At 53.4% G+C, this 13,691-nt stretch overlaps 1 protein-coding gene across 1 annotated transcript in view; it reads left to right on the plus strand.

The window, feature by feature from the left end:
- MYO1B (myosin IB) overlaps positions 1–13,691 on the plus strand; it is a gene marked incomplete at its 3' end in the record, with an annotated part of 139,872 nt that overhangs the window by 123,183 nt on the left and 2,998 nt on the right. The window contains exons 24-31 of the mRNA XM_015566116.1: positions 203–290; positions 2,290–2,376; positions 4,192–4,266; positions 5,607–5,741; positions 6,395–6,501; positions 9,483–9,615; positions 9,969–10,121; positions 11,455–11,582. Coding sequence (XP_015421602.1) covers positions 203–290; positions 2,290–2,376; positions 4,192–4,266; positions 5,607–5,741; positions 6,395–6,501; positions 9,483–9,615; positions 9,969–10,121; positions 11,455–11,582 — 906 coding nt within the window. The remainder of the gene's footprint in view (positions 1–202; positions 291–2,289; positions 2,377–4,191; positions 4,267–5,606; positions 5,742–6,394; positions 6,502–9,482; positions 9,616–9,968; positions 10,122–11,454; positions 11,583–13,691) is intronic.

Genomic DNA, 13,691 nt, shown 5'->3' on the forward strand with positions numbered 1-13,691 from the left:
AGAGCGAGGGGCCCTCTCCCGGGCAGCACCGTCGGCTAAGCTGAGCACGCACTGCCTCTCGCTCTCTGACGCTCGTTCGGTGCGGGTGGTGGCACGCGCGCTCGTGTTTACGGGTGGCGGTGACCGGTGTCTGTCTGTCCTCCTCTGTCGCAGCCACCTTTCCCGCCTCACGCTCTCTGTCACTCCTTCTCACACGCTTGCAGGCGCGGCGGGAGCTGAGCCGGCTGAAGGAGGAGGCTAGGAATAAACACGCTATTGCAGTGATTTGGGCTTTCTGGCTTGGATCGAAGGTACTGACGCGCCTCTCGTCCCCGTCCCGGGATGGGCAGTCACCAGCCCGTAGCGCTCGCCTATCAGGATGAGTGACTGCAGTTGGCACGGCGCACGCGGTGCACGTCCTTACGGCTGGCGTGAATGGGCCCGGCGCCGTAGGTGGCATTAGTGCCGGGGCAGCTGCCGCATGCAGAGATAGGCAGACAAGACCATGCTTACTAATGAGGTGCTAGGGTAGTTGCTGTTTCATTAAAACTCTCAAATAGCTTGCATGTTAGTTTTTCCTCCCCCCCCCTCCTCCTCCCCCCCTGCCCTGCCACGTACTGGCCGCTCTCTGGAGGGATCCCCGGGGGGCGAGGGGCATGAGGAGAGCGCTCGGATTGGGGCCTTCGTGGGTGTGCTGCTACCACGTGTGGACGGCAGAAACCCCTTTCACGCATGCCTTAGAACGTAGTGATCTGCAAATGAAGCGATGTTTTCGGCTCCCTGTGGCCAGGCAGCCATTGATGATTCCAAGCCAAATACTCTATGTGCAAAGAATTGCCATCTGTGATTTAACGGGAAGCCACGTCCACACACGGCCAGCTGGGGTGGCCACGGAAGAATCCCAGGAATTTCCGCATCAGCCGTTAGTTTTCCGAAACAAAGGCCCCTGGAGGCCCTGGCTGATCCCCAGGCAGCGACCTGGGCGCTGTGAATGTTTCCTGTGCCCCAGGGGGCCGAGGCTTTAGATGATTTTGTTACTCGGGAAATCAGAGGTCGTCCCTGCTAAAAATGTGAACCACCCAGCAGCACAGTCCCGGGTCTGTAAGTCACGTGAGCATCCTAGGCCCATCGTGGGAGAAAAGCGAGAAGAGAGGACGCTGGCCCAGAACGGTCCGACTTTGCCACAACCTCACCAAAGTTGTTCCTGTGTGTTTTCCCTTGGCAATCGGTGAAGAACACACTAGTCCCTTTATCTGTTTTTTAAAAAAATATTTTTTCATTGATTTCAGAGAGGAGAGGGAGAGAGAGAGAGAATTGTCCCATCTGGACTTGGTGCAACTGTTTTATGTCCTTGGAATCCTCCATGCACATCTCTGCCCTCATACTTACCAGATTGTATTCTAATTCACTGCCACAACCTCACCAAAGTTGTTCCTGTGTGTTTTCCCTTGGCAATCGGTGAAGAACACACTAGTCCCTTTATCTGTTTTTTAAAAAAATATTTTTTCATTGATTTCAGAGAGGAGAGGGAGAGAGAGAGAGAAACATCAATGAAGAGAGAGAATCGGTGATTGGCTGCCTCCTGCACGCCTCCCTGCTGGGGACCGAGCCTGCAACCTGGGCATGTGCCCTGACTGGAATCGAACCCGGGACCCTTCAGTCCACAGGCCGATGCCCCACCGCGTAGTGTGAAGCCAGCGCCTGGTTGTCCTGCCCCTTAAAACCACATGTCTCGAGGAACGCTGCCCTGAGATGGCTTTTTAAACCTACAGATGGTTCCACTTTTTATCTCGGTACATTTCCCGTGCTAAGATTACATCTTGAAAATACGCTTCTTGCAGTTTTCTAACTGGAAGGAATTCTGAGTTTTGTGTTTCTGGTTGAACTTGGGGAGAAACAACCTTTATTCCTCCCGTTTTAAATGGTTGCCTTTTTACACGTCTGAACGCACGAACGCGGGGCTCCCCCTCAGCCCCCGTGCCGGCAGCAAAGGCAAGGCTACTAGAGTTCTTAGGAGCCGCTCAGAGCTCAAGGCTGTGAGGAGGGAGGGAGAATGGGGGGAAAAGGGCAAAGGATGGACGTGAGGGGCGGAGGCGTGCTCCCTCGGGGCCACGCGGACTGCCCTCCCCTGGGTCGGTCTCCACGCCCCAAAAACACCGGGGCCGCACCAGCCTGACGCCGACATGACCGTGCGGGGCCCCTCGGCCACCTGACCCCTCGCTCCTGCGCGGCCCTCTGTGTGGTGGTGTCTCCTGGTCTGTGCTGTCTGCCTCGGGCTGTCTCTCTCATTTACCGTCTAAAACGTTCCAGGCTCGGAGGGAGTTGAAACGCTTGAAGGAGGAGGCTAGGCGCAGGCATGCGGTCGCTGTCATTTGGGCTTACTGGCTTGGACTGAAGGTACTTCCTCCCCCTCCTGTCCAGGGCGGGCCCGGGCCTCGCACTCACTAACCCCAGAAAAGCGGGTGCGCTTGCTCATGGTCTGCGCCAGCTCTGACAGGCCATCTTGCCTAATCGTGTTTCTTTTTGGAAACGAAGCTGCACACTAATATTTTCTGATCCTATTGTGATACGTATCTTTATTCCTTTTTATTATGATTTTTAATCCTCATCCAAGGATATTTTTTCCATTGATTTCTAGAGAGTGTGGAAGGGAGGGAGGAGGAAGAGAGAGAGAGAGAGAGAAAAAAAAAAAAAATCAACGTGAGGGAGACACATCGATGGGTTGCCTCCCGCACACACTCCGACCGGGGCTGGGACCCTGCCACCGAGGTACGAGGTACGTGCCCTTGACTGGGAGTCGAACCCACGATCCTTGGGTCCAGTGGCCGATGCTCCAACCACGGAGCCAGACCGGCGAGGGTTGTGGAGTGCTGCTTTCAGTGCTAGCTTTAAAGTAATGCTGAGGCAGCATGTCTTATTTAAGACTCTCTGTTACGAAGTTCTGTTTTATGTCATCTTTAGGGGGATGACGTGTTTTTTTAATGCGTGAGACAGAATTTCAGCAGCTGAGCTCAGAGCTGGCCCAGGCCTGCAGTGCCCGCCCCGCCGGGGGGTCGGGCTCCAGTGCCCTTCCCCCACCTCCCCTGCTCTGACGGCTGCTGGGCGGAGCCTTCTCTAAGTGACCGGCGCTCTGGCTGCTCAGCATCGGAACCAAGGGATTCCGCTGATGGTACAGATTTTGACAAATAAGAGGACTTTACACGCCAACGAGGCCTCTAATGCAGCGGTTCTCAACCTGTGGGTCGCGACCCCTTTGGTGGTCGAACGACCCTTTCACAGGGGTCGCCTAAGACCGTCCTGCATATCAGATATTTACATGATGATTCATAACAGCAGCAACATTACAGTGATGAAGTAGCAATGAAAATAATTTCATGGTTGGGTCACAGCATGAGGAGCTGTATTTAAAGGGCCAGGAGGTAGAGTCTAATGTATTTCTAAGTGGTGCTTCCCACTTCAGGTGAGGGTGCACGTAGGCAAAGGAGACTCTAGCTCCGGGAAATCTTGAGAAAACCTCTTAGACATTCATAACTAAATGATAATAAATATTTTAAGTATCTTCCCCTCGGTTTCAAAATTTCACTGTATTGTTCGTGCAGCCAGCAGACACCTGGCGCAGGCGTTTAGTTCGACGTTAGCAGACAGCGAAGTCCAGCTGGGCAGCAGGGAGGAAAGAGGGCCGTCATGCGGTGTCTTCAGGGCACGGAAGTATTCTGTAGGAAGGCCAGTAGGAGCGGGGGTGAGAGAAAAATCGATGCAGTGAGAGGGAAGACGATGCTAGTTCAAATCTAATTCTATTATTTTCAGTGCCCTTCCATTTCCATCTCCCTAGGCAAGGCTTTGGGGAACGGCAGTGTAGTTCTTTAGGCCTTTTTTCCCCTTTGAAGAACAATTCGAGATGAAGATGGCCTTCCGTCACCTTTTCCCGAAGCGTGCCTTGATCTGTGATGCGTTGGCCACTATGCCTGTAAAATGTTTCTCATCAAATCATCAGGTTTCTGAAAAACTAGTTAAAAGGCTTTAAAATAGCGAAACGCTGGGCACTGCCACCGGGCATGTCTGCCTTTCTCCTCCTCTGGCCTAAAGCTCGGGGCCCGGTGTGCGCCAGCTGTCCCGCTCCATCCGAGAGGCGCCCGCTGTCGTGTTGAGTGGACGTGCAGGGCCTCCATGGCGGCCGGGCCCCTGCTGACCCCGCGCCCGCTTCTCCCTCAGGTGCGCCGGGAGTACAGGAAGTTCTTCAGAGCCAACGCCGGGAAGAAAATCTACGAGTTCACGATTCAGAGAATTGTAAGTCTGCGTCCTGCCCGGGGCTCCTTGGCGTTCGTGGGGCAGCTCGTTAACGGCACCGACTGTCACAGGCGACTCCCTTGCCACGCCTCACCCTCGCTGCCACTCTGAGCGGGGTGGCTCTCACCCTTCCCCTCGCGTCCAGCAGAACTGTCCCAGGAAGAGCTATCCGGGGCCCACGTGTAGTTAGTAGGATGTCATTTTTTAAATAGAACTTTTTTATTTGGCGGGGAGAACCTACTCTGAGGGAACATGAGCTCGAGAAAGTCGGGTGTCTTAGTTCAGGATGCTCTAACCGCAGCACTGCAGACCGGGCGGCTGCAACGATGAGCATTTGTTTCTCGATGATCATCTGTTTCTCGCAGACCTGGAGGCGGGCGGCCGAGGGCAGGCTGTCGGCTGTGGCGATGGCAGCTGGGAGGAGAGGGAAGCTGCTGCCATAACCCTCCCATCTCCTCTGATTAGGGCACCGGCCCCGTCACGGGAGCTCTAGTCTCGTGGCCTCTAAACTCCATTACCTCCAGAGGCCCCGTCCCTGATGCCTTCCTGTTGCGGAGTAGGGTTTCAGCAGGGGAATTTGGGGGATACTAAGGTCCTACCCTGAGCTGCCTCGGGTCCAGGCTGGCCAGCGGGCAGTGGGGAGCGGGGTGCAGGAGAGAAGGCGGTGGTAGGGCCCAGCCGGCCAGATGGGCCCGGAGTCCCTGTGCCCTGTGCCGTCGGAGGTGAGCCCGCCTCTCATGGGAGCGAGGTGAGCGACTCCTCACTCCGGGGCCTCAGCTCATTCTCAGGGGGGATCACAGCGCCGAGCTCACGAGTGCTGGAGGGTTAACTCAGAACAATGGCCTGACACCTCCCGCCGGCCCCGCTGGAGGGCTGGCGGGCAGTGCCATCCACTGGGCCGGTGGAAGGATGCAGATGGCTATGTCTGCGGTGCCGTGGGACAGCCACCGGCCGCATGGCCACATGGGGCTCCGGAGCACCTGAAGTGTCACCTGTGACTGATGAGCTGGCTCGTTTACTTTGTCTTATTTGAATTGCTTACGGTTTAGGTAGAGAGAGCCACGTGACTAGCACAGCTCTCCGGTGTTCGCTGGAGTCAGTGTTGCTGTTCATATTGGGACGAGTGTCCGTTTTCTTCTTCCGTCTGAACCGTTGGGTGGAGCCCAGGTTTCCGCAGGCAGCACGGGGACTGGAGTGGAGGCTTCACGTTGCGGAGTTGTCGGGCCCGAGACTGGCCCAGACCCAGCGGAGGCTGCTCAGTTTCATTCTGGTTTATGAAAAACAAGGACTTTTCTGATACTATTTCACTCCCCTGGTATTTCCTGTCAAACCCAACGCAGGTGCAAAAATACTTCCTGGAAATGAAAAGCAAGATGCCCTCCTTGTCGCCGATAGACAAGAACTGGCCGCCAAGGCCCTACCTGTTCCTGGATTCCACGCACAAGGAGCTGAGGAGGATCTTCCACCTGTGGCGGGTAAAGAGCCTCTTCTCTTTGGAGCCTTCTCACCGCGGGTTTGTTCTGTTCTTTTGCGAAGAGTCCTATGGAAGGGAACATCTGCGGCCTCTGCCTCTGGCCGGGAGGGAGCTGTTTGAGGACGGGGGTATTTTGCGCCGGGGACCGCGCGTGGCTTCCGTGAGCAGCCCTGGAGCAGCAGGCGTGCCCCTTGGCCTCCCCCTGTCCGGGGAAGGGGTGTGCGCCGCCGTGTCGTCTTTCCCGTTCAGATTCCGCTTGTCTAACGATACTGTAGGAGAAAGAAATAATAACGTGAACATCTTCGCACGATGTGGACGAATCCTGTAAACTATGGGTTTACACGGTGGTTTTCTTACTGCGAGTCTCTAAGAGGGTGGCGGCCTCGGGACTGAGGGGTGGCAGGGACCGCCGTCGTAGTGAGCAGATGAGAGAGGAGAGGCCGGCCTGCAGGACGCTTCTGTGTTTGGGAGGAGTGTCCCCAGCCGGCACTGTGAGCAGTGAACCGACAGAGGAACAGCGCTGTGAGGCTTTTCCATGCATAGTTCGTTCGCGTTTATTCTCGCCGCTGTTACGTGGACTGATTCCATTAAGAGGGAGTGATGGCCAGTTTGTGTAAGTGATGTCTTACTTTTCCTTTTTTTCATCCCTTGCAGTGTAAAAAGTACAGGGACCAGTTCACAGACCAGCAGAAGCTCATCTACGAGGAGAAGCTAGAAGCCAGTGAACTCTTCAAAGACAAGAAGGCTTTGTACCCGTCGAGGTATGGTGGCTGTGCTAACTCATGGAAGTCAGCATTTTAAAAACTTCTCAAGTATTTGCAGGTCTTTCCTACTAGAGATTTCAGAGATGCATGAGAGATGTTTAATTCTGTGCGTTATTTTATGGGCAGCTGGGTATAAATAACAAACACTTCGGAGCAATGGCCGTTTCTTGCCTCTTTTCCATTGGCATTAGCTCGAACACTTCACTGAATAATTAGAAGTCACATCCGGCTGCCGTGGCTCAGTGGTTGAGCGTTGGCCTATGAACCAGGAGGTCATGGTTTGACTCCAGCTCAGGGCCCTAGATGCGGGCTCCATCCCCAATAGGGGGCGTGCAGGAGGCAGACAATCGATGTTTCTCTCCACCCTTCCTCTCTGAAACTAATAAAAACACATTTAAAAAATAATAATAATTAGAAGTCACTTTTTAAAATGAAAATCGTATAGGCTACTAAGATAAATTGGCATTGTAAAGCCCTGTTACTTTCCGTAGTTTTCAGAGTCTAGCCCAGTTTCTGTTGGCTATTTACTGTCATCGCCATTCCAGTCTTCCTGCTTTATTTAGTGAGCTGGTCAGAATTCATTTTTAAGAGCCATGATAAGAGCGAGCCAGTGTACACTTTCTGAGTTCTGTCTGTGGTGGCCCACGGGCTGCTAACCTGCCGGGCACGACTGCCGAGGCCTGTGCAGCGAGTTTGGCTCCTTTGTTGTAGACACGACTACTCAGTAAAGGAAGGCATACCCAGGGCACGTTCGCCACGTGAATTCCTCTCCCTGGTAAAGATGCTCATCAGATAGTCTTACACGTGCCCCCCGCCCCCAGTTCATCATTTCCCCCCAGAATTCCTATCTCCTCTTCATCTGGTATTTATGGAAAAGCAGGTTGTACCGTTACAGGCCAAATCTATAGCAACGTTTCGTTTCCCCCCAAAAATGGCCTAGAAATGAAAATGCATTATACGCTAAATCTATTCACCTATCTTACATATGGTACATGTGTGTTCTCTGTGTCTTCACGCACATTTGGAAGCTCTCCCTTTTAGAGGATTAAAAGAACAGAAGCCGGCAGACTCATTTGGTTTCAGTGTTTGAAGGGACACAGCTTCCTTGGTGAGCTGGCCGGGCGGCTCGAGGTGGCATGTGTTCTTCCAAGTCAAACGTGGAGTCTCGATCCCACATCCGCCAGGAGGCCTGCTGTATGCAGCGTCCACAGGCGGGAGCACTGTCTCGATGCTTTCTCCAGAAGCTAGTTTTATTTAACATTTTCCTTTATATTTTTAACATGTAGAGTAACCTTCTTAATTAACATTCCCTGTGGCTGACTCTTAACTGGAGGGAGAAAAATGCATTTTTGGAGAAACCAGTTCAAAGGCTCTTAGCACTTTTTATTATTGAAAACACATTTGAATGTGAACAACAACAAAAATGTTAACAACGTCAAGCCAAATGGGGGCGGGTATCGCCCACGGCAGCTGGGGTGGGATGATTGGGCCTCCCTCTGCTGCGAAGGGCAGCCCATGGGGTCGGCCTTGTCCATCCGGGTGTACCCTCCCCCCATCCACTGTGTGAAGCTCGGCCCATGGGTGTCGGCCTCTCCTATCCTGGGAGCTGTAAAACTGACCACCTACACGGATTTTTCTTCCCCATCCTCCACCCCCAACACAAGCGTTTAGCGTTGTATTTGCAAATTGCCAGAACTTTCCGGCTCAGAATGAAGCGGTAGGGTTTTTCTGTTTTGTTTTTGTTGGTGTGCTTGTGCGTCCTTGAAGAAGCTGCCCTGAGCGTGTCCCCCAGCAGGGCTCGAGGGAAATCGTGTCTTAGCGCATGTGCACGGTCACGCCTCTTGTGGGAAGCACTTTGTTTGAAAGAAAACTGCTCCGGTTCTAAATGTTTACGTGGCCACTTAGGGGCACATCATAGGAGGAGACCTGATTTTTCTTTCATGCGTTGCCTCTTGGAGCCAGAATTTCTATAGTTTTCTTCTAAGACCTATCGCTCTGGACCTGTTCTCCCCCCGAAGGTTACTGGTTTTCTTACTCTGCAAGAAAGTGGGCTTTTTCTTTGGATCAGGCGATGGCGATGGTTTGTGCTCTTTGTTCCGTTGCTGCATGTTGTTTAAAGGGATCAATAAGCCCTGTGTGGGCAGCTGTTACCTTGATAGTCACAGGTCAGAGGAACGGCCTTTCCTTCAGGTGAGCCCTGCACTTGGCTCTTGGGTGCCATTCATATGAGTGATTTTTAGCTTGATTGTTCCATGGGATGAGATTTTTATCAAAGTCCTGCCTCCCAAATGCCAGGATCACATCAAAAATATATTTGAGCCAAAACCGGTTTGGCTCAGTGGATAGAGCGTCAGCCTGCGGACTGAAAGGTCCCAGGTTTGATTCCGGTGAAGGGCATGTACCTTGGTTGCGGGCACATCTCCAGTGGGGAGTGTGCAGGAGGCAGCTGATCGATGTTTCTCTCTCATCGATGTTTCTAACTCTCTATCCCTCTCCCTTCCTCTCTGTAAAAAATCAATAAAATATATTTTTTAAAAATATATATATATATATTTGAGCCTGGCCAGTGTGCTCACTGGTTGGGCATTAATCCATGAACCAATAGGCCACTGATTCGATTCCCGGTCCAGCTATATGCTCAGATTGTGGGCTCGATCTCCAGCGGGGGGTGTGCAATGATGTTTCTATCTCTCCCTTTCCCTTCCTCTCTCTCTAAAAAAAAAAATTCAATAAAAACATATTTAAATATATATTTGTGGTGTGTGTGTGTGTGTGTGTATTTGAAATAGGTTTCAGGCTCTATTTCCAACGTATATTTAGGACAGATGCAAATACGACGTATAAAACATAAAATAAATTTTCTTTTTATGGAGCCGGCAGACACTCATTCGAATCAGCTGACTGTTGTCTGTGTCCGGCAGTACCTCCATCTGACACCGGGTCCGACCTGAGGGATTTGGTTTTTCCTTTCTTTTTAGTGTTGGCCAGCCATTCCAAGGCGCTTACCTGGAGATCAACAAGAACCCCAAGTACAAGAAACTCAAAGACGCCATTGAGGAAAAGATCATCATCGCGGAGGTTGTCAACAAAATCAACCGTGCGAACGGGAAGGTAAAGGCTCACCCCGCAGACCCGGGGGACGCGTTTGTCAGCTGGGACAGACCCTGTCATCTTCCGAATGTTAATATTTGCATTTCACGTTCTCGGCGGAGTGACTGTGAGGGGCGCTGTCTCCCCAGCCTTTAAGGTTCAGAGGCATTTTATGAATGGCTGCTGATGAAACGCGTGTGAATTAAAATGTCTTGCCTGTGCTTCCTGTGTTCTCGGTTCGCATAGGTGTGCCTGCTGAGGCGTATGGGGATGAAATACACATTTCCGCAAATAACTAATGCCTTACACTCACGGGCCGTTGGGGGTATTTCCCATCACCGGGTTTGCATCCTGTTTTGTTTCGTTTCGTTTAGAGCACCTCCCGGATTTTCCTCTTAACAAACAACAACCTCCTCCTTGCGGATCAGAAGTCTGGCCAGATCAAGTCGGAGGTCCCCCTGGTGGATGTGACCAAAGTGTCCATGAGCTCGCAGAACGATGGCTTCTTCGCCATCCACCTCAAGGCGGTAAGGAGCCCTCCGCCGGCGTGACCGGCAGGCTTCTGCCTGTGTCCGCGCTCTCAGCCGTCGAGTTAACAGGTTCTAAACCTGGACGATCCTGCTGCTTGGAGGTCACATGCTCTCCTCACTGGTGGGAAGTTACGGCTGCATTCCCTGCTGGGTAGAAGCTCAGGCTCGATTTCTCAGTAACTGAAGGAGAGGAGTGGCTCCGTGGCTTGTTCGCTTGAGCCACAGTCTCACCGAGTAGCTATCGCTGCGATAGGCATTGTTTTGAGCACCAGTGGGTGGAACTGTGAAGCGGTTTCAAACGATGCTTCCTCCTGTTGTTTCATCCACATGCCGACCTCGTAAATGTCTTGTTCGTCTTTAATCTCGGGGGTTTTTAAGGAAAGAATGTGACTGCGGTCAACTGCCTGGTATTTGGACCTGGAGATGTTTTATGTTCTGGGCTCTTAGCTTAACCAGGACCTTCTGGCTTGAGCCCCTGGAGTCGGCCTCACTGACTTCGCAGTGACCTTGGCCAGGCCGTGTAGCTGTCACGTGCCTGCCTCATTCTTCTCCTCTGTGCAATGGGGAGAATAGCAGCACCTGCTTCATAGGTGTTGTTCTAGGATTAAATGTAAAGCGCTTCACATAGGGCTTGCCACCTAGCAAACAGTCACCAAATGAACATGCTAGCAAACAGTCCTCACGTTTAGCGACACGCGTGTAGCTAGTAGTGCGCCTCGCTAGCAGAGTCTGACCTTGAGACAATCCCGTAGGCCTAGTTCGGCCTGTTTCCTCCGCTGTGGCTCTGGGCCTGATGGCAGCATAATCAGACCGTGAGGATTCTGAGCCCCGGCCACACGTGGAAGCAACGCTGCTGCCCAGGCCACAGCCCCGTCCAACCAGGTCAGGGTCTGGGAGGGGAGCCAGCACCCAGCTTTCCAGAAGCTTCCAGTGGGTCCCTCGTGCAGCTGAGCAGAGCCAGCGCCCGGGGATGCCTGTTGGGGTTGTTACTGCTCCGATTTCTTTAACCGGATCACCGGGGGTGTTTAAGCAGCGCTTTGAGAGCGCGCTCCCGGTGAGGGCAGTGCTCGGGCCTGCAGGGGACCGGGAGCCACCGCGGGTCCATGCCCGGCCTGCTTCCCAGCCAGCTCCCGGGGACCCTGGGGAGCGAGGGTAGGTGACCCCGCGGACGTGCTCAGAGCGGCGTGGAGGAAGTGCTGTCTGTCATTCGTTCACTCGGGAGGGATGCGCCCCGAGCGATGCGCAGAGAGGCTGTGGTTCTCGCTCAGCCGGCTGCCAGCCCCCGCCTCCTGCGCCGCCTCCTCACCGTCCGGCCCCGCTTTGTCCCCAGGGCTCGGAGGCGGCCAGCAAAGGGGACTTCCTCTTCAGCAGCGACCACCTGATCGAGATGGCCACCAAGCTGTACCGGACGACGCTCAGCCAGACGCGGCAGAAGCTCAACATCGAGATTTCCGATGAGTACGTGCGTGCGCTACTGCATGTCCCCTCATGCTCCCGCTTCCTTGTTTTGGGGACGCGGCCCGAGCTCACTCGTTTATGCAGCCCCTGCTAGGGAGGACCCAGCGTGTGTGTGTCGTTGGTTCAGGTGATGGGTGGGCAGGGAGTGACCGTTCCCGCCTTCCAGCACCTTACATCCTAGTGGGGGAGGAGAACATGTCCAAATAAAATAACTCGGTGACTTGACTTAGTTAGAGGGGAAAGCAGGTGCGGGGTCAGAGGGTGCTGGCTGTGGGGGTCAGCAGGTCTCATGTGTGGGGCACTTGTGTTGAGGCTGGAATCGGGGGGGGCGAGCCAGGCAACGGTCCCGGGTGATGCCCTCAGGGCAGCCTTCTGGGGAGGCAGCCGGTGCAAAGGCCCTGAGACGGGGGCAGTCTTGGTGACAGAGTGAAATGAGAGAGAGGCAGGGCCGGCCCTGCGGAGCCTGGTAGCTGAGGTGAAGAGCTGAGATTTCACGGAGGAGGATGGGAGCCACTATAGCAGTGGTTCTCAACCTTGGCTGCACATTAGAATCACCTGGGAATCTTTTTTAAAATCCTGATTTCTGGGCCTCATTCCCGAGGATTCCCAGGTGATTCTAATGTGCAGCCAGGGTTGAGAACCGCTGCACGGTAGGTTTGGAGCGAGGGTGGGGCATGATCTGATTTGTTGGTTTCCAAGCTCGCTTTGCCTGTGGTGTGGAAAGTGACTACAGGGAGACAGGAGTGGAGGCAGAGAAACAAGCTGGGAGCTCTCTGAGCTGTCTGTGCTGAGGGTGACGGGCAAGGAGGGTGTGGCTTAGGCTCGGGTGCGAGGGGGAGCTGTGAGCAATAGGTTCCCAGTGTAGTTTGAAGGGAAACGAGGCCTTATTAACAGGTTGGGCGTTAGGCTTGGGGCCTGAACCCATATGGTGATACCATTCACTGCAGCAGATGACACTGAGGAAAGGGGTTGGGGCGCTGGGGGTAGGGAATAGCGTGGTGGGCTGTTGGGTGTGCTGTGTTTGAGGTGCCTTTATCGTCACATGTTGATAGCTAGTATTACAGAGTGAGTGTTCCGTGTGGACGGGCGTAGTGGTGCTGAGACTGCCCGCACTTGAAATTTGCATTTTTCCTTGACATTAGGGCCCTAATATGGAGACATTTTTTGCATGCAGGTTGGAGCACCCCCCCCCATTATTAAGTCTATCAATGTGAAATCGTCTGAATGAATTGGAGCCACCATGTTTGATACTTAATTTTTTTCCCCAGTAGATTGTTTACTGTTTGCTTGTGTACTTTCTTCGCATTTATCATAATCATTTGCCTAACCAGATTGTTCAGGAAATGATTTTATTTTCTGGTGAAGATTTTGCCAGCCTCTTCTATTTTAGCTCTTTCTAAATGTCTTTCTCTAGTGAAGTCACACCCACTCCTACCCCCTTGTAAGTCAGACACAGTCTCCTCGCTGTGCTAGCACCGACAGAGCCATAGCTCAATGTCCTCATTCTGCACTGAGACGGGCACTTGGCCTGGGTGGGTGATTGGCCGTTATCTGTCCTACGCCTTGGAAGTTGCAGGTTGGACCAAACAGCGCTCTTGTTATTGGGTCCTTTCTCATGAACTACCAGGAAAAAGGGTAGTGGCAAGTTGGGTTCCAGTTCATTACAGCTTTCACCTGACAGGACCCCTTAGAGCAGCGGTCGCCAGCCTTTCAGACCTCAGGACCCCCAGCGGTCTGCGGACCACCGGGTGGCGGCTGCTGTGTCAGAGCCCTAAGCTCCCTTTTGCTGGCATTTGTGACGGGGATGCTGGGCTCCCGTGGGTGGGACCGCTCAGCCCACTGTCGGGGCAGCGGGTCCGTTTCCCCGTGCGGAGCCCCTCGTGCAGGAGGGGGAGCCCTGTGGCTGGCGGCTACACCAATAAGCTGGAGTCACAGGGGCCTTATACACCCACAGCCGGGCCACACGGATTCCCTATTTTGAAACATATATTTAGGCTAGAAAGAACAGTTGGCAGAATGCGTAGGTGTGACAGAAGTTGTGCAGGTAAATTGTGAACGACCAGAGTTTAGAAACCCTCGTCTCTAGGCCCTCCACACCCTCTCTTTCCC

The sequence above is a fragment of the Myotis davidii genome, unplaced genomic scaffold, assembly GCF_000327345.1.
Source record: "Myotis davidii unplaced genomic scaffold, ASM32734v1 scaffold221, whole genome shotgun sequence".
Taxonomy (NCBI): domain Eukaryota; kingdom Metazoa; phylum Chordata; class Mammalia; order Chiroptera; family Vespertilionidae; genus Myotis; species Myotis davidii.